The 20,533-nt window shown below is 52.3% G+C and overlaps 1 protein-coding gene across 2 annotated transcripts in view; it reads left to right on the forward strand.

Moving 5' to 3' along the window:
• Positions 1-20,533, forward strand: part of ADCY5 (adenylate cyclase 5) — a 150,462-nt gene that overhangs the window by 116,019 nt on the left and 13,910 nt on the right. For both annotated transcript variants that reach the window (XM_070583751.1, XM_070583750.1), the window contains exons 12-17: positions 2,661-2,748; positions 12,822-12,938; positions 13,375-13,539; positions 16,320-16,495; positions 18,277-18,306; positions 19,387-19,519. In XM_070583751.1, coding sequence (XP_070439852.1) covers positions 2,661-2,748; positions 12,822-12,938; positions 13,375-13,539; positions 16,320-16,495; positions 18,277-18,306; positions 19,387-19,519 — 709 coding nt within the window. The remainder of the gene's footprint in view (positions 1-2,660; positions 2,749-12,821; positions 12,939-13,374; positions 13,540-16,319; positions 16,496-18,276; positions 18,307-19,386; positions 19,520-20,533) is intronic.

Genomic DNA, 20,533 nt, shown 5'->3' on the forward strand with positions numbered 1-20,533 from the left:
ACAATAGGGTCATGCTTAGGTGAGAAGGAGAACTGCTGTGTGTATGTGTGTGTTTACCTACATATGTGCATGTATCTAAACATATTTTTTACTTTTTTTTTTGAGGAAGATTGGCCTTGAGCTAACATCCAAGCCCATATTCCTATATTTTATATGTGGGATGCCTGCCACAGCATGGCTTGATGAGCAGTGTGTAGGTCCGCACCCGGGATCTGAACCATCGAACCCTGGATGCTGAAGCAGAGCGTGTGAACTTAACCACTACGCCACTGGGCCAGCCCCTGTTTTTTACTTTTTATTATGTACTATTTCAAACATACAGAAGAGTAGTTATAATCAACACCCATCCCCCTGATATAACAGTTGTTTATATTTTGCAATTTTTGTTTCATCTATTTTTTTTCTGATTTTTAAAGTAAATTTTAGACATAAGGACATTTTTGCCCCAAAAACCTTAATATACACCTACTTTAAAAGCATTTTCTTTCTTAACCACAATGTTTTACACACCAAACAAAATTATCACAAGTTCTCTACAATCAACATATACCAAGTCCATGTGGAGATTTCCAAAACTGTCCCCCAAAATGTCTTCTACTCTTAGTTTATTCACAGCCAGGGTCTACTCAAGACCCACTAGCTGCATTTGTTATATCCCTGAGTCTAACTTAATCGAGAAGGGTCCCCTCACTCCAGCGCCTTCTGTTTTTAATTTTGAAATAATTAGAGTCTTACAGAAAGTTACAAAAGTACAGCAGAGAGCTTCTGTGCGCCCTTCATTCCCTTTTCCCTACTGCAGACAACTTGCCCAACTGCGGTACCATCGTCAGAGCCTGGCAGCGAACGCCGGCATGGCGCTGTTCACTCTCCCCAGACCGTATCCTGACTCCATCGGTGTTCCCCCGATGGCCTTTTTGTGTTCCAGCAGCCGGTCCAGGCTCCCACGTTGCATTTAGCTGTTGCATCACCGTAGTCCCGTGTAGTCCTTGACACCTCCCAGCCTTTACTTGTCTTTTGTGGCCTTGGCACTTTTGATGAGTACTGGCCAATTAATCAGTAGACGGCCTCTGTCTGGGTTTGCCTGGTGTTTTCTCATGATTAGATTGAAGTTATGCATTTTTGACAAGAAACCCACAGAAGTGACATTGTGTCCTTCTCAGTGCATCACATCAGGAGGTACACGATGGTGGCCCGTCTTATTACTCGACGCCCTGTGTTTTCAGTGGCACTTACTGTTGGAGAGAGAGCCTTTACGTTTGTGTCTGTGCTGACTCTGTCAGGTTGCCCAGGTGGACACCAGACAGTGGCTGCACCCTGGTTCTACAGCTAATGCCCATCGGCTCCTGCTCTGAGGCTGTGCAGAGCTGGTGGGCTTGGGGGTCTTTACTGGCATAGGACCCCGTTTTTCTGTACTGATGGAGCTCCATGTACCAACGAGCAGCTTAGACCTCTGTCCCATCGTAACTGATAGTCCCCTTTGCCTGGGGACATCACCCCGCCTCTTGGCACGTTCCTTTCCCTGCAGCCTGGCCCAGGGGCTTGTCGTCCCATCCCTTGCTCTGCCTGCCGTGGGTTCCAGTTCGTTCCCTCCTCTGGCCACAGCTCCAAGTTGCTAAGGCGCTGAAGGAGGTCATTCTCTGGCCACCCTCTCTCTAGGGAAGCCTTAGAAGCTACTTAAAAGGTCTTTCTTTCCCTCTGACGAGTGTTCTCTCCCTTTGTTCTGTTTGTTTAAGGCAGCCGAGTGCTGGCTTCTGGGGGAGCCTGGAACAAAGACCCTGTTTGAACGCCTCCCCAGAGGTGTTCACCCGCCTTTTCCAGTCCGCCACTGGTCTTTAGCCTGCTGACAGCGCCTGGCATCTCAGGCCACCCTGACTCCCGGAGGGGGAGAAGGAGTTCTGCGGCCTCTCCTGCCACGGCGGGCGCACTGTACCTCAGTGGTGCCTGCCCCAGGAGGGCCGGGGGAGGGTCTGGATGGAAAGGCACTTGCAGCGCTTCTGTCCGAGGATTTGGCCCACGGTGAACGTTAAGATCACCTGTGGTCTGCCCTGAAAGAGGGGCCGGGGAGAGCCTTGCATTTTTGTTGTTGTTGTTGAACTGGGCAGGAATAGGAGAGCAAAAACTGAGCAGGACTTGTTGTGGGGCCTGGCGGTGGGGAGACAGGGTTCAGGGACTATGCCCTCTGAAGGGACATGTCACTGCCGTTTCTCAGAGTGGCTGGTGGGGCTGCTGTCAAATGCATTTCCATAAAGGGTGGCTGTTTATCAAATCGGTTTTCAACCTTCATAGTTACTTTTCAAGCCATGAGTGACTATGTGGAGGGAATAACCAGGTGATTTTTAAATTGGATCCTAGCAGGCTAAATGACGCGAGTCTACGGATAGCTAAGAATTAGGCAAAACATTGAACAGGTGTCACCTGGCTCTCCATTCGGCTCCCCTATGGGCTGCTGCGCCCCCCAGAAAGTGCAGGAAGGTGGGAAGTGCAGGAGCCGGACTGTTAGTGAGGAGGGTCCTGAATTGGTTCGCAAGGCTGTGTAAGCCCTTCTCAGGGAGTCAGAGGCTAGAAAAGCCTGGGCTGTGGGTGCAGGGGAAATGGAGCAGCTTGTGCTTCCTCCGCAGGGGCCCCCAGAGCCCCAGGGCTGCCCGCCTTCTCTCTTCCAGCTCCGTGTTCATGTTGAGTTTCTACCTGACGTGTTTCCTGCTGCTGACCTTGGCGGTGTTTGTGTCCGTGATCTACTCCTGCGTGAAGGTGAGTCCTGCTCACGCTTGAGGCCCCAGTCGCCCCCTTCTCTCCCTTCCCGGCCCTCTGATGGGGCACCTCCCAGGCGCCCGAGTCCCACCTGGGCCCGGGGGTGCATGATGCTGGAGCTCTTAATTGGTGTTGGCAGCAAGCTCAACCGCTGGGGGTAGTTTGTCAGTGGAGCCTTGTTTGTATTTGCTGTTTTAATTAGCCGCTGCAAATCTGTGCAACAAGAAGATGCTGTTGCTGCCTCCTCTGTCTGTCCCCTCGGTATGAGGTGGGATGAAGGAAGGGCGCCAACTGCAATGCCTGGCACGGAGCAGTGGCCAATAGACACTTGCTGAAAGAATGAGTGTGGAAGAGATCTCTCTCGACACCCGATTCCGGGTTCCCCTGTGCCCTGGAGTTGACCCCAGAGGGGACCGTAGAGATGATGGCTTTTGAGCTGTCCAGCATGTAGATGAGCAGGGAGGCCCAGAGTAGTTCAGTGTTGCAGTCAGGGCCACACAGCTGGTCATGTGAACGTGAGACCCTGTTCTGTGTTTCTCTCGCGCGCCTTCTTTCAAGGGTGTGATGGCCCCCCCGATGGGGGCCAGCCTGGTCCTAGCGAGCACTCTGTCCCCAGCAGGTCCAAGCCTTCTCCAGCTTCTGCTGTCACCGTTTCTCTGCTTCTCCCTGACACTCACTTGGAGCCACGGCCCTGGGGCGCCAGGCCCTGCTCTCACTCCCTACATACTCTGCCGTGGGCACCATGTTCTCCTTCTGAGGGGATCAGACCTTTGTCACTTCCAGAGTCCCCTTTCTCTCTCCACCCTCCGAATAGGGTCCTTCATTAGGCTAACTGTTTAATTACCTGATGGTCCAGGTCTTGGGGGACTGATTGTCAGAACTGGAAGGACCTTGGGAATCATCTGGTGTGCTATGGCCCTGGCCTGAGCAGGTGCAGAAGTGGACGTCCAGAGAGGAGCAGGGTGGGCCAGGGTCACGTGGCAAGCTGAGCCCTGTGCTCAGCCAGTTGCTTCGCTGCATCATAGGAGTTCATCCTGAGTCCCTGCCTCGCTAAAAGCTCCTTCCTCAAGGCTACGGCCTGCTTCCTGCCCTGTGTTCAACCCCTCTTGCCTTTTGGTCTTGCTGTTGTCAAGCTCCCCAGCCTACTTTTCTCCCAGTGAGCAGTCCCACTTGCTTCATCTCATGGCTATAAAAGCACACCATCTATTCGGCATAGCCAAAAGGTGGAAACAACCCAAGTGTCCACCAACAGATGAATAAACAAAAGTGGTCTATCCAGACAGTGGAATATTATTCAGCCATAAAAAGGAATGAAGTTCTGACACATGCTACAACATGGAAGAACCTTGAAATCATTATGCTAAGTGAAAGAAGCCAGACACAGAGGGATGTATATTGTGTGATTGCACTTACATGAACTATCTAGAATAGGCAAATTCATAGAGACAGAAATAGATTTGAGGGTACCAGGGGCTGAGGAAGGGGGATGGGAAGTTATTGCTTAATGGGCACAGAGTTTCTATTTGGGATGATGAAAGGGTTTTGGAAATAGATAATGGTAATGGTTTCACAACAGTATGCATGTCATTAATGCCACTGAATTGTACACTTAAAAATGGTTCAACTGGCAAATTTTATGTTGTGTCTGTTTTACCACAATAAAAAAGTCACAACCACCTAAAAATAGAAGCACACTGTATCTAAAAGAGGCTCTTAAATGTTCTTTTGCTGAATCCCAAAAAAGAATCTTTGCTTGGGACCAGCCCGCTGATGTAGTGGTTAAGTTCACACGTTCCACTTTAGCAGCCTGGGGTTTGCCGGTTCGAATCCTGGGTGTGGACCTACTCATCACTCATCAAGCCATGCTGTGGCAGCATCCCACATATAAAATAGAGGAAGATGGGCATGGCTGTTAGTTCAGTGACAATCTTCCTCAAGCAAAAAGAGAAAGATTGGCAACAGATGTTGGCTCAGGGCCAATCTTCCTCACCAAAACAAAAAACAAAACAAAACAAAAACCCTGGAATCTTTTCTTTTTCTAAGTTAGAAATTGAGGCAAATTCATTGTTTGTTCGAGACACTTAATTAGCCTATTCAGATAAGAAGCAAAGCTATATGTTGTCTGTCATTTTTAAACCAGAACCTAGATTTCTCTCTTTTGTATTAGCTGCTTTGGTAAACCTGAGCTGTACTGATTTCATTCGTTTTGTGTTCCCTGATCTGCACGTGTATCTGATGGTGGGGGAGGAGGAGGAGGGTGAGGGGCAGAGAGGGAAGGGGAAGAGCAGGGAGAGGAGGCGGGGGAGGAGGAGGAAGAAGAGGAAGAGGAGGAGGGGCAGGAGGAGAGGGAAGGGGGGAGAAGAGGAGGGGACGGACCCACTTCCCCATCTGCACTGCCACTCTGAGTTAGTACTTTGGTCTAGTGAATTCTTGTTGCCTCTGTTCAAGATTATTTATGAAAATGATTCCTGCCTCCTTGTGCTGTATTGAACCTACCTATTTTGTAATCAATGTCCCATTCAAGGAGCTTGCTCCCAATGCCTTTATCTGGCCCAGTGATTTTTCTGACTGTTCTGAGGAGGTCTTAGTTTCCTCAGGGGGAGGCTGGTGGATGGAACGCCCACATCCCTGCCCCCTGGACATCCCGCCAACCCTGCCACACACACGCCCTTCACCCAGGGGGTCTGCTTCTTGCATCTTACAGATGTAGAGCTTCCGGAAAGAATTCGTTTAGAAAAAACAGTGGTCCGTGGCTTCTCCAGTCTGGACCCTGCTGATCTTGGCTGGGAGTCCAATCCACTCTGCTACCCACCTTGGGGTCCCTGCTGCATCCTTCTCTCACAACCTCTGACAAGCCATCTTCTCAGCATTTATCCACTTTCTGGAAAGTAGACCCCAACCTAAGAAATTTTTTTGTAGTACAAACTCCTCTTCCATTTATTCTTCTAGTCTCTTTATGTTGTGAATTACCTGCACATTAAGACGTGAAGGAGGTGATTCTCCCTTTGACGTCTCTGCAGCGGGACGCGCCAGCCCTCCCTTCTCCTGATGTGGGACGTGGCCTGTCGCCAGCACCCGGCGCTCCGCCTGTGGCTGGACTTGCGAAAGTTGATTTTATCACCTTTTCAGATACTGGCATGAAGCATACTGGACTGGAATTTTCAGTGTCCTTCTGTTTTCCCTTTGAAAACATTCGCCCTTTACCAGAAGCCCTTTTTCATCTGATTCCCACAGTTTCTCGGAAGTCACGGCCAGTGGCTCTCCGGTGAGACATGGCAGCCCCTGACTTGCCCGTGGTCTGGGCTCGGCAGACCCAAAGTCAGGCGGTTCTGTCAGACACAGTTTTTTCTTCTGTTTCATTTACTGTTTCATTTCCCCAAAACAACTAGGACTTACTTTCTTAAGTCGTCCGTATTTTAACCTTTCTGAAGAGAGAAACGTGAAGAAAGCGTAGGCTGAATTAAGTTATCTTCGCTGTCTGTCAGGGGCGGTTTCCTGGGTCCTTTCTGTCAGAAGGTTTTCCAAAACTTCCTACTTTCCGAGTGCTCTGATTGGCTCACCGTGGGCCTGTTTGAGCTTTTCCTGACGCCGCTTGGTCCAGTTCACACACATGCCTGGATTCCTCCAGGAGGCTAGTCCGGTGCCTTGGTCGTCCTCGTGTCCCTCAGTCCTGGTCTCGCTCCTCAGGGCATCAGCCGCCCTTCAGAGCCCCGCTGTCTCTGGGATGCCTTACCCTGGGCATGGCCCCAAGCACTTTCTTCTGGTGGTGCTGTCTTAGAAGGCCAGTCTGAACATCTGTGCACATCACTCCGCCATTCCCTTGGCATCCGTGCTGACCCGGGCCCCAGAGCTGCTTTTCTTAGAGAAAACCATGCTGAATCCGTCTTTGCCATCACACATGGTCCGTAGACTCAGAGAAGCTCCGATTGGAAGGGGCCGGAGCAGTGAGGCAGCCCAGACACCCACCCGAGGCTGGAATCCCTTTATGCTAACCCTGCGAGGGGTGGGCCCGCCTCTGCTGGATCACCTCCAGGGACGGCCAGCTCACTCACATCTCCTGAGCCCCTGCCCTCTTTGGCTGGCTCTGACCGTTCCCTCAGTCTCCCTGGGGCTTCCGCGGCATCGTCCTGTGAAGCAGCCCAGGCCTAATGCACTTTTGCCACCAGCACCCACGTGGGTAGAAGCGGGCAGCTCCCTTCTCTCCCCTCTCTTGATCTGGGCTCCCTGTCTTTACTGTGGCTCTTCAGCACATCCTCACTCAGAAGGCCAGACTCTCCTTGCCTGCGATTTGGGAGTTGGCTACCGACAGCTCCAGAAGAAGTACTCAGCTGCATAGCTCTGTGCCTGTGTGTGTTTAAATCTCCCTCATGCTCCAGGCTGCTGGCTCCCTCTCAGCTTGCATCCCACTGACCTCCGGGACCCGCTTGTCTGAGCTCCTGGGCACTCCTCCCAGAGCTCCTCCCAGGCTCCTTCTGCTCTGTGCTGTCACCAAAAAGCCTCCTCTTCTCCGCCCGCAGCCCGAATGTCGCCAGGTCTCACCTTGCTGGCCCTCCTCTCTACCACGCCCCCCTGACTCCTGTCCACAGTTTCTATAGCAGGGTCTTGCTGTACCTCTTACCTCCTAGGTGTCTTCTATCCCATGAGGACTTTAGGATCCCCACGCTCACTTTTCCCTCAGCCTGACCAGGCTCAACATTTTGTCTATTAGGGAAGGGATGTGTCGTTGCCAGACACACGTTCAGTTGGGAATGGAGAACTCTTCATTCATTCCCTCGCGTGGCTTTCGAGTCAGGCAGTCTCAGGTTCATATCCAAGTTCTGTCACTTTGATCTGTGTTTCCCAAGCCTCTAAGATGACTTTTATTATGTCCACATTAAAGATGAGGAAAATGAAGCTCAGAGAGGTTAGGCAGCTTTCCTTAGGTCCCAGAGCAGTATAGCAGGGATTTAAATCCTGATGGTTCTTGACTTCAGAGCCCACAATCCTTCCCCTCCAGGACACTGCCTTTGTTAATATGTCCAGTTGACCTTGAAAGGCCAGGGCATGGGAGCGGTGATGTGGAGTCCAGTCAGCTTCTGCCTGCCTTGTTCGGCCGCTGAAGTTTTCATATCTTTCAAAATGTTTTTCCAAAGTAGGAGCTATTGCTGATTTTATTAGCTCCTTGTCCAAAAGGCTGTTTTCTTAAACTTTTTGCTGTGAGATTTCGTCACCTTCTTTCATCTCAGTAATACTCTGGCCCCACATCACAGACAGGGAACCAGGGCACCAGGGAGGTCATCAATTTCCCTGGAGATTTCAGAGGGGCCAGGATCAGAACTGTCCCTCGTCCCAGTTGTGGTTTATTGATTATGACCCCACTCCCGTTTTTCTTGTTGAATTGATTTGAATTAATCAGACTGGGAATGTACTGGTTTGGAACTTATTTTTTTAAAATCGATTCTTTTTCTGAGCTCTGCCTGTGAGCAGGCATTGAGCAATTGGTTTGCACAGACACGATTATCCTGCCGTAGAAATGCCCTCAGGATCTGCAGGGCAGCCCCGTGAGGAGGCTCAGCCCCCGGTGGAGAGTTTCGTCATCCACACTGGGGTTCCTGAAGGTGCGATTTAGGGTCAACATACAGGTGAACTGTTTGATTACAGGAGATGACCTGCTCTATGAACCGTTACCAGGGCAGGATGTCAAATCTTCTGGAGAGTTCAAAAAAGCAGCCATTCCTGGGTTCCTGCTGAGGTTTTAAAGTCAAGAGTGGATCTTTTTCAAGAGCCACAAGAGAAACTGGCTTGTAGCAAAGCAATGCATTAAGAGTTAATCAGTGAGTAGGTGTGACAGTTACTTTCCAGGTTGAATTTGTTTTTAAATGACCTGCAGTTCTTCTGGGCCCTGTGGGGCTGCTGATCCCAGGTTCACCAGGAAGCCTGTGTGCCTATCGTGATCCCCAACCGCCTTCTATAGAGTTTTAGCATCTGCTAATAACTTTTGCCTAATCAGTCATACACTGGCGTTTGCCGGGTAGTGAAGGCAGCCCTTCAATTGATGGACAGGGTGATAGGAACCGAGACAATTTAAATAACTTGGTGGGACGAGAGTGGAATGGCAACACTTTAAGCAGGCAGATGAGAAACCATCTGTCTACCATTTCAGAGTAAGATGCCATGGTGGTGCCGAAACACTTTCTCCAGCTGTGAAACCAAAAATTCCTTTCATGGGAGACAAGGACTTTTATTCTTATTGGCAACATAGCTCTTTAAACTGCTAATATTAACTAAATTGTCTGTTGAATATAACAGTTTACAGAGCACTTCAAATGCATCATTTCATGGAGTCTTCAGAGCCACCCTGGGAGGTAGATAGTCCCTGTTTGCCAAGAAGGAAACTGAGGCTCAGAGCCCAGCAGGGACTTCCCCAGGATCACACAGCTAGTGAGGGGCCGAGCAAGATTTTTTATTTTAAAATTTCTTTGGAGAGGAAGATCGGCCCTGAGCTAACATCTGTTGCTAATCTTCCTCTTTCTGCTGGAGGAGCATTGGCTCTGAGCTAACATCTGTGCCAATCTTCCTCCACTTTGTATGTGGGATGCCACCACAGCATGGCTGGATGAGTGGTGTCTAGGTCTGTGCCTGGGATCGAACTCCCGAATCCCTGGGCACCAAAGCGGAGTGCACGAACTTAACCACTACACCACTGGGTCAGCCCCGTGAGCAAGATTTTTTAATGAGCACTTTATTGAGATATCATTCACATGCCATAAAATTCACCTTTACATTCTTACCAGCAGTGTTTGAGGGTTCCATCTTCTCTCCGTCCTCACCAACACTTGTTATTATCTGACTTTTTAATTATAACCATCCTAGTGGGTGTGAAGTGCTTTTTGTGTTTTTGATTTGCATTTCCCTGATGGCTAATGATGTTAAACATCTTTTCATGTGCTTATTGACCATTTATATAGATTCTTTGGAGAAACGTCCATTTAAATCATTTGCCCACTTTTAAAATTGGGTTATTTGTCTTATTGTTGAGTTGTAAGAGTTCTTTGTATATTCTTGTTATAAGACCCTTATTAGATATATGGTTTGCAACAATTTTCTTCCATTCTGTGAGTTGACTTTTCACTTTCTTTTTTTATAATCATTTTTTTATTGTGGTAAAATATACGTAATATAAATTTTTCCATTTTAACCATTTTTAAGTGTTCAGTTCAGTGGCATTAGGTACCATCACATTGTCACGCAGCAATGACCACCATCCATCTCCACAACTTTTTATCTTCCCGAACTGAAACTTTACACTCATTAAGCAATAACTCCCCATACCAACCTTGCTCCTGGCAATCATCATTCTGCTTTCTGTCTCTATGAATTTGACTACTCTAGGCACCTCATATAAGTGGAATCGTATGGTATTTGTCCTTTTGTGACTGGCTTCTTTCACTTAACATAATGTCGTTAAGGTTCTTCCATGTTGTAGTGTGTGTCAGAATTTCCTTCCTTTTTAAGGCAGAATAATATTCCATTGTATGTATGTACCACATTTTGTTTATCCATTCATCTATAGATGGACACTTGGGTTTCTTCCTTTTGGCTATTGTGAATAATGCTGCTGTGAACGTGAGTGTACAAATATCTGTACAAGCCCTTGCTTTCTGTTCTTTTGAGTATATACCCAGAAGTGGAACTGCTATATCATATGGTAATTCTATGTTTAATTTTTTGAAGAACGTCCTACCATTTTTACAATAGCTGTATCATTTTACATGCCCATCAGGAGTGCGCAAAGTTTCCAGTTTCCCCACATCTTCACCAACACCTTTTTTGCTTTCTTGATGGTATTATTTGAAGCACAAAATTTTAATATTTTGCTAGAATTCAACTTATATATTTTTTCTTTTTTGCTTTTGTTTTTGGTGTCGTATCTAAGAAACCATTGCCTAACCCAAAGTCACAAAGATTTACTTGTATGTTTTCTTCTAAGAGTTTTATAGTTTTAGCTCTTGCATTTAGGTCTCTGATTCATTTTGAGTTAATTTTTGTATATGGTGTGAGGTAGGGATCCAACTTCATTCTTTTGCATGCGGGTATCCAGTTGTCTCAGCGACATTTGTTGAAAAGACTAATTTGATTTGTCTTGGCAACCTTGTCCAAATCAATTGATCATAAATGAAAGGGTTTGTCTCTGGACTCAGTCTCTATTCTGTTGATGTCTGTGTCTGTTAAGCAGGATTTTAATCCAAGTTTATGCTCTCAAGATCACACACATCTTTCCTTCTACCGTGTAAATGGGTTGAGTCAGAGTGTCTCCTTCATTACCCCAAAAGGAAGTGGTTTTTCAGGATAATGCCACAGACTTGATGATATATGAACACACCTGGGGGGCACCTCTGCTGGAAACAGGGAGTCCAGGGTCTTTACTGCTCAGCCTATAGCCTGATGCCTGCCGGGCTTCTGACACGGCTGCATCTTTCCTGTGGTCTCTCCTTCCCTCTGCTGAATAGGAGTGGCCTTACTGGAAGGGTGGAGGAGGATCTGGGGTGGAAAAGATATATTGCTTCCCTACATGCACACCCAGCCCAAAGCCCAAGAACAAGGTGTGAGCAGGGCACTTACTTGGTGTCAAGAACTGTGAAGGGTCTGAGATTTGGCCTTATTACTTATAAACTAATAAGTTAGCCTATTGCTCTTTCTTGGATGCTGGCAGGAGACATAAGACTCCTGGGTCAGAGACAAAAGACGTTACTACTTATGGCACAGCAAACAGCACGAGCATCGGCATATTTGTGTTGGTTCCCTAAAGTCCCATGGGGATGATGTGACGGGCCCATGTGGACGTCCTGCCTGTAGTGTGTTTGGGTCACAGCTGAAGAACACTGACCAAGGGCCCTGCACTTGCTAGCAGAAAACATTGTAGCATATGAGCCAGTCCCCTCCACACTGGGATTGAGCGGTCAATGGTGGTCACGTTGTGTCTCATTGCCTACTTAGTTGTTTGTGTGACTAGTACAGAAGCTCTTAGTATCAGAGGATGGATAAGCCTCGTAGTCTCGCACACCCGGCCAGAATGTGCAGGGCCCCACTAGTCCTACAGATAGGAAGCCTTCAGAGAGGGGATATGACTTGCTCAGGGTCACACAGGAAAAGCCACACCTAGAACTCAGTCCTCCAAGCTCCTAGTCCAGTGCTTTTTTCCTCCATCCTCCTCTGGCCTTGGAGGCTTCCGTGGGACACCTGGCATGTTTGCAGCAGATGAGCCTCACCAGGAGGCACTGAGGTGGGTGGGGCAGGGGAAGCCCACATCTACTGCTGTGCTCCTCTGGGTCTGCCACCTTCTTTCGTAGCCTGGGTCACTTGGGAGATGAGGAGGACATGGTGGGCCAGGCCAGCTGCGTCAGACTTGGTGGAGCCCAATCATTTAATTGCCAAACTGCAGTGGGTCTTTGGGTGAACATACGGTTTGTCTAGTTGAAGGAAATCTAGGGAGGGTTAGGTGAGGGGAAGGCAGACCTGGAGCGTCCTGCTGAAAAAAGGCTCACTTAATTCTACTTGTCCACGGCCCACCCTCCTGCCCGCATGCTTCTCCGCCCCCTTCTCACAAGCCATCCCCTTCCTCCTGACACCAGGGCCTCTCTGAATCTGCAGACCCACTGCTCCCTACTTCTTCTCCCAGGAAGCCTTCCGACCCTCCCTGGGAAAGTTCTGGGCCCCTCCACGCCTCCTCAACTGCCATCTACCGCCCCTCCCTGATTGTAACGCCTAAAATTCACAAAACGGGTGCATGTGCTTTTTCCTCTGCTTCCATGTTGGGGTCAAAAGAGCATCTTTCCTTTTGTCCTGCCTCTCTCAGCTGTGAGCTCCCCAGGGAGACCCACTCCTGGCCGGCTGCTGAGTCTGTGCTGCTGTTGGCCTGGAAGTAATGGTGCAGTGGAGCAAGGCTGGAAGCTTGCCCACCGGGAGGGCGTGCGGGAAGGCCCCTGGGGTTGTGCTGGAGAGAGGCGAAGGTGGAGGGAAGGGCTGGTTCCGGGGCTGTTTGGAGAGTCTCCACTGAATTCTGTTGTCTCTCTCTCCCTCCCTCTTCGGGACAGCTCTTCCCGGTGCCCCTGCAGACCCTGTCCAGGAAAATCGTGCGGTCCAAGATGAACAGCACCCTGCTCGGGGTGTTCAGCATCATCCTGGTGTTCCTGTCGGCTTTTGTCAACATGGTGCGCGGCCCCACCTTCCCAGGACCTCCCCTGCCCCGTTGGGTCACACCTGCTGGAGCCCTGTACCCCACAAGTGTAGGCTGGGAGGGGAGGTCCCCCCAGACTCTCGAGTTCTCCCTCCTCAGAAATTCTTACTCCTGTCTCACCTCGGGTCTGGGGTCAGATTTGACTCCTAAAGCCTCTGACACAGGCTTTTAGTTCCTCCCTCTCAAAGCTGGTGAGCCAGAAAGCCTCAGAAGTGCCCCCGGGAGGTTTCCGAGCCCCACCCTGGGCAGCTGGGCAAACCTCGCTCAGCCCTCAGCCTCGCCCAGGCTCCTCTCCTGTCCCCGGTCCGTGTCAGGCTGCACTCGAGACAGAGGGTGGGCGGGCGCCCGCTGCCCTGTGGGATGGGCTGCCCTGCCCTGGCCCCCGGGCTGACCCGCCCCGGCCCCCCCAGTTCATGTGCAACTCCAGGGACCTGTTCAGCTGCCTGGCGGAGGAGCACAACATCAGTGCCAGCCAGGTCAACGCGTGCCACGTGGTGGAGTCGGCCGTCAACTACAGCCTGGGCGATGAACAGGGCTTCTGCGGCAGCCCCTGGCCCAACTGCAACTTCCCCGAGGTACTGGGCGGGGAGGGGCTGGGGGCACATGGAGACCCTCTCCCGCCCCTGCCCTTGGCTGCCCTGAGAGACGGTTGGCCGCCCTCGAGCTCACTGCCATCCAGAGACCTCCTTCCCCCAATCTCTCTCCACCAGTGACCAAGGCCAACCTCCTCAATATAACAGTAACAGTAATAATAGCATAGCTATTGTTTATGTAGTCCTACCATGTGCCAGGCGCTGTGCTAAGTGCTTACATACGTTTACTCATTTGTCCTCACAACAACCCTATGACATAGATACTGTTATTATCCCCTTTATAGAGATGATACTGAGGCACAGAGAGGTTAAGTAAGTTGCCCAAGGTCACAGAGCAAGTAAGCAGCAGAGCCAGAGCTCCCAGCCAGGTCATCTGGCTCCAGAGTTGGAGCTCTTAACCTGAGAGCAGAGCTGTTTCTGGACCCACAGCTTCGGAGCAGAGCTGCTGCTGCCACAGGAGGACTTGCCTGAGGCCCCTGCTGTGGGTCAGAGAGCAGAGCGGAGCAAAGGGAAGCCGATCCTAAACCAGTGCACCATCGGCTTCACCCACTCGAACTGTGCATCTCAGTGGCTTTTAGTCTATGCACACACGTGTGTTAGTATACGCACACATGTGTGCAGCCATCATCATAATCTAAATTTAGAACATTTTCATCACCCCCAAAAGAATTGTGTACCTACAGGTGATTGGGTTTAAAAAATAGCACCGAGAACCCTTAGACAGCAGCACGTATTAAGCGCCTGTAGTATGCGAGGTGCTTCATCTACCTTGCTGGTCTCCTCAGGGAGCAGTGAGCCACAGGGCCAGGCCCCCAGCCCAGGGTGTTGCTCCAGGCACTGGGTGGGCCCCACACCCTAGCTCCCTGCCAGGGTCACAGGAACCCCGTAAGATGATGGCCTTTTAGCTCTTTGCTGGGGAGAGGATCCATGCCTTCATCCGATTCCCAAAGCGCCCATGACTTGCAACAAGGCTCCAGAAGGGCAGCGAGGGCCCCTGGGCTGTCCCAGTGCTGGCCTCCCCCCTCCCTGGAAGGGGACTGATCCGTGTCCCCTGTACACATGGGGAGGGAACTCAGTGAGGAGTCGGGCCGCCCATGCTCACCTAGACCAGCACATCCCCCCCCCCACCCCCCGCACCCCTGCAGGCCCAGCATCCTGTCCCCTCCCCTCTGTGCAGCCCAGCGCTCCCCTCTGTTCCCTCTCACACCAGCTGGGCCCGCAGGGGCTCTGCCCAGGGCTGCCTGCTGAGCAGCAGAGGCTGGCTGTGGTCTTGGCGGTCGCTCCTCCGGAGGCGAGGGTCGGGGAAGAGAGCAGCAGCGGAGCCTGTTCTAGCTCCTCATTTGTGGGAGGTGGTTGGTCCCAGCCTTTAGGGTCCCTCACAAGCCTGGCCAGTTTCAGGCCCTGCTGGCCTCAGAGCTCTCGGGCTGACCCCACCCCACGGTGTCGTTCTGATTCCCCAGGTCCTCACCGGCCCCAAGGCTCTTGGGGGACCCCAGCATTAGGCCTTGGCCCCAGTTGTCTGGGCTCAGGGTCTACGTGGGAATGCAGGCTGGCTCGTGGGGCCCCCTCCCCATCCCCCAAGGACGATATTATTATCTTTGGGGCTGTATTATGTGGGTGTGCCCCCCCACTCCTTCCTCTGCCCCTGTTCCTGAGGGTGACTTGAGGCTGCTCCCTCCCCTTTCCGATCACGGGGTCCTCTGCAGTCCCTCTGTGGGTTCCTGAGGGCCTGGGGAGGCAGAAGGTCCCACCTGGGGGCTGCCCCCACTGCCAACCAGTGCCATTTGGCCCCCAGCCCAGGACAGAGGCAGAGAATAGTTAAGAGCCTGATGGCCAACTCAGAGATAATGATGCTAAATTTAAAAGAAGGAACACCGTAATAGATGCTGACGTGTCTAGGATTAGCGTCAGCGTACATGGAACAGAACGGGGCTGGTGAGGCCACCTGGCTCAGCCCTGCAGGCTTCTGAGAAAGAAACTGAGGCTCAGAAACCGGAAGGGACTTCCCCAGAGTAAGTCATATGGGGCCTCAATCCCACATCTGGAAACTTCCAGGTCAGATGTATTTTGGACTTTGGAATTTTTCAGGTTTGATAAGGTTGCCTCCCACCCCGAGTGGAGTCGGGGCAGCACCTGGATAATGAAGCACAGTAACATTTCTGCAGCAAAACGTATGAATAGTCACAGGGGGCAGGATAAAGATGTCATTAATGTTATATCACTTGGTTCTGTTGCCACCAAATAAGGTCGGTTCAGGTCATAACTGATGCCACCGCATCTGTTATGTAAATGCTTTCAGTTTTCAGGACTTTGGGGTGAAAGTGGCGGGTCAGGGGCTGGAGCTTGAGCTGCCCACAGTTATTGAGGGCACTGTGCCAAGTGGCTTCATCTCATGTAGTCGTCACAGTGAGCCCATGAGATGGGAGGGTTTGCAGATGGGGAAACTGAGGCTTAGAGAGGTTGAGTAAATGGCCCATATCCATAATCAATCAACAATGAAACTCAAGTCGGCCTGAGCCTGGAGCCCTGCTCTAACCATTGGGCTCTACCGCCATACTGGCCAAACTCAGGCCAGACACCCCCCCCCCCCCATCTCCTGGTTCCTAACCAGGGCCCTTCACATGGCATCTCAACAAACATCCCAGACCAGGCTTTACCTCCGGCTGGTGGGAGGCTGGGGGTGGAGCTGGGGGTGGGCCTGGGCCCCAGGGCAGGCAGGGCCGAGTGCTGAGGCGGCTGTCCCCCTTCTTTCCTTTCCGCAGTACTTCACCTACAGCGTGCTGCTCAGCCTGCTGGCCTGCTCCGTGTTCCTGCAGATCAGCTGCATCGGGAAGCTGGTGCTCATGCTGGCCATCGAGCTCATCTACGTGCTCATCGTCGAGGTGCCCGGTGTCACACTCTTTGACAATGCCGACCTGCTGGTCACCGCCAACGCCATGTAGGTGGCACCCCCTCATGCCCCGCATGGGGTCTGGGGCATTGCAGAGAGGCGGGAAGAGCAGGAGGCGGGGTCCTGGGCTGCAGGGGGCTGGCAAGGGATGTGTGCTGTTGCTCACCAGCTCTGACCACCTGGGCAGAGCACCACAGTGTCCTGTTTCTTTCCCTCCCTCCCTTTCTCAGTGTTTGGGGATGGCCCCAGAGTGACTAGGTCCCACTGTCCTTCTGCCTCTGGTTTCCTACCCATTCCTGACCTCAGGCGCCAGTGAAGTTTTCCTCACTGGTTCAGGGCAGCCTCTGATGAGCTATTTTCATCTAACTAACTGCCTGTGGCTCCTCAGGCCCAGAGGGGTCAAGGTTCAAGCTGGATAGCAAGGTCTATGGGAAAGAGGAACAGCCTTTGTTGTTCATGGGCTCTGTCCCAGGCACTTGGACATACATTATCCCTTTTCATCCTCACAACAACCCAGCAAAGTAGACATGACCACCAGGGAAGGTTGGGTAGTTTGTGTACTGCTCAAAGGCTCCTGGCTGTGATGGTGAGTGGTTGAGTCCCTCAGCCAGGAGGTGGCAGGCATGCGGGTCGTGCCCCAGGCTATCTGGCTGGCAGTCAGCCTGGTCATATAGCAACAGATGTCAGATTTCCAAGGGAGCTTGTTCCGTGGGGGGAAAGAGCTCTGGCTTTGGGTCAAAATGAGTTTGAATCTCAGCCTCAGACACACATTTAGCTATTTTTCCTGAACCTCATTATTTTTTCCCCAGTAACATGGGAATAATAACACCCATAGTGGTAAATTGTATGTAAAGTGCCCATATGTGGTACCCTTTTCTTCCCATCACCGTCCACCCCAATACACACCAGGCTCCCCTCCTCCTGCTGAAGGGGCGGCAGAGAACGGAGGTCACTTCTGGGTCTGGAGACCCTGGTTTAGCTCAAGGGCAGCACCATCCAGTAGGTAAATAATGCAAGCTGCTTATGTAATTTAGAATTTTCTGGTAGCTATATTAAAAAGGCAAAACATGCAATTAATTTAAATAATAGTTTCATTTAACCAGTATATCTACAGTGTTATTTTAATATGTAATGGGTATAAAATTGTTAGTGAAATATTTTACATTTTGTCCCACACGAATTCTTTAAAACCTAGTATCTGTTTTATGCTTACTGGGCATTTTAGCTCGCACTAGCCACGTTGTGAGGCTGGGGGCACATTAGGCTAGTGGGTACCCCACGGACATTGCCAGGGTGGTGTTTCTCCTCCTCTGGTGGCAGCCAAGGGCTGGAAGTGGAGGAGGGCAGGCTTCCCTCAGTTGGATGTGGGGGGACCCGTCCTTACTTCCCATGGTCCCGGGGAAGGGCCAGGGATTCATGGTCATGGTGACCAGATGCTAGTTGGGCTGGGCTTCCTGCAAGCTTCCCATCCTCACAGTGTCCTTGGATCCAGAGGGGTGCGAACGGACAGTGGGGGCAGCAGCCTTGGGCATGGGGGGCAGCAGAGAGCAGGGCATTTAGGGCAGAGTGGGCGTTGGGGCAGAGCAGGGTGGGGGGGCGGAGCATGTGGAGGGCGGAGCATGTGGAGAGGTGGAGCATGTGGAAGGTGGAGCAGAGTGGAGGGGCGGAGCATGTGGAGGGAGGAGCATGTGGAGGGGTGGGGCATGTGGAAGGTGGAGCAGAGTGGAGGGGCGGAGCATGTGGAGGGAGGAGCATGTGGGGGCGGAGCCAGCATGGTGGCCGCGGAGCAGTAGAGCGACCCTGAATGCCCTCCCGTCTGTTGTCCACAGCGAGTTCAACAACAACGGGACCTCCCAGTGGTGAGTTCATGCGCTTTCTCTGATCCGGCCCCTCCCTGCCCCTGTCACGGAGCAGCCCAGGGCCCAGCAGAGAAGGGTGGTGCCCAGGTGGGAGGGGGGCCAGGTGGCGAGGTGGGCGGTGAGGGAGGAAGCTAGAGGGGGCCAGGAGGCCGTCCCCTCCCCAGGTACCGAGGCGGCTGCCTTGGGTAGATGCCTTCCTCTTCTTTTATGATCCGCAGACCCCCCAAGATGTTCTGTAGACTAGGTGGCCAGGCTCTTAGACCCACAGGTCGTTCCACAGGCCTCATCTTAAAGTATTTGGCCTCAAGTTTTTCCCCTGGAGGGTGTGGGAGACCCCAGGCACAGGGACCCCCAGGCACAGGGGCACAGGAACCGGTGCCCTCTCTCCCTCTGGAGGTTAGGCCCTGCGTCAGGGCAGCTGCTGGGCAGGGAGTCTGTGCGTTGTTCATGGTTTGGGCTCTTTGCTGGGACAGGGAGCGGAGTTTGGAATACCTGCTTTCATTGAGTATTCATAATAATGTTAGCAGAAATATAATTAGACAATAATAACTACCTGTTTCGGAGTTCCTGCTGTGTCAGGTGCTGTTCTAAGCATTTTGTGTGTGGTATCTTTAATTCTTAACCACAATCCTGAAGTGTGGGTATTGTTATCCCATTTTACAAATAAGGAAACTAAGGTTCAGAGAGGTTAAGAGACTTACCCAAGGTTGCCCAGAAACGGTCAGTATGGCCTGCCTGGCTCCCTTGTTCCTGCACCCATAGCCCCGTCTAGCCCCCTGAGAAAAACCTGGGATGTCCACACTGCCTTTTAGAAGGGCCACATTCATCCCTTGATGTGACAGAGGGAAGCTCTGTGACGGGGGAGAGAAGGCATCAGGAGAGGAGGAATGGCTGCTGAGCTGCAGATAGGGGCCGAGATGGAGCTGCCAGCCAGGAACTCTTCCTGGAGGAGGCACACTTTAGGCAAAGTTTGAGCAGGAGAGTGAGGAGGAGGAGGAGCTGTAGTGGGAGGAAGAGAAAAGCCCTGAGGGGGCCTGGGAGCCTGCCCTGAGGTGCCAGGCATCTCCCTCCCGCCTGCAGCCCTGAGCATGCCACCAAGGTGGCGCTGAAGGTGGTGACGCCCATCATCATCTCAGTCTTCGTGCTGGCCCTGTACCTGCACGCCCAGCAGGTGGAGTCCACCGCCCGCCTTGACTTCCTCTGGAAACTGCAGGTGGGTGGCCCTGGGGCTGCAACTGGGGTGGGGGAGGCGCCTGGGCCTCACGTTTTGTGAGTGAGTGAGCTCATCGCCTGGGCTGGGCTGGGCTAGTCCTGCGCTGACAAAGTGTCTTGCTTGGGCCCCGTCCCAGCTGACGGGTGCCCCACGTCCCAGGATCTGCTCCCTGCGCTGTGGCGCAAAGAGGAGAAACCCCGGAGCTTATTCCAGACAAAACCACCCTGGACAGCGCTGGGACTTCGATGGGCCCAGGAGATATGCTAAGTCGCAAATAAGTGTGTGCTTCCAGAGGCAGGGACAGACTGGAGGCAGGGACAGACCCAGTTTGTGGTGGGGGCAGCAGAGAGTCAGAAGGATGGGGGATGACGGAGTGGCAGGAGTGGAGGAGAGGAGTCAGGCACAGGCCCCGTGTCGTGGGCCTGGTGCAGGAGCGGCACGAGAGGCTTCTCGAGCAGGGCTGGGTGTGACCAGAAGTGGGCGTGACAGCTCCTCCAGGAACTGTTGATGGGAAGCCCAGCCAGGTGGCTGTGCCCTGGCCCTGGGGAGAGGTGGCCCAGGCAGGGGCAGAGGCGATGGGGTGCTGGGGGTCCACAGCTCTGACCTGAAGCCCAGCCAGCACTCTGCCCTCCAGGCTTTGTGCCCTGTGCCCTGATTGTGTCCATCTGGAGAGAGGATGCTGCCAGGCCAGGCACAGGGTGCTCCAGGTGCTAGCAGCAGCCCCTTGGCCCTTTGTCACCTGCTGGACCACCTGAAAATGTCCAGGGGAGGGCACTCAAGGGTACTCAGCTGAGAAGGCCCGGTCTCCCGTGTGGGTGGTGGCAGACGTGTCATTCCAGCCCAGCTTCTTGCTGGGCGTAGCTTAGCCCGACCTCTCTGCTTGCACCAGCCTGGGCCCTCTGTGCGTACCGCTTCTCCAGCTCATCTGCGCCTGCTTAGACCTCTCCATCCTGAACTGCTTCTTAACATTGAGACTGAAGTCTTGAGGCTGGGGCAGGAGGCCCTGGATTTTCG

This window comes from Equus przewalskii, chromosome 18 (assembly GCF_037783145.1).
Source record: "Equus przewalskii isolate Varuska chromosome 18, EquPr2, whole genome shotgun sequence".
Classification (NCBI taxonomy): domain Eukaryota; kingdom Metazoa; phylum Chordata; class Mammalia; order Perissodactyla; family Equidae; genus Equus; species Equus przewalskii.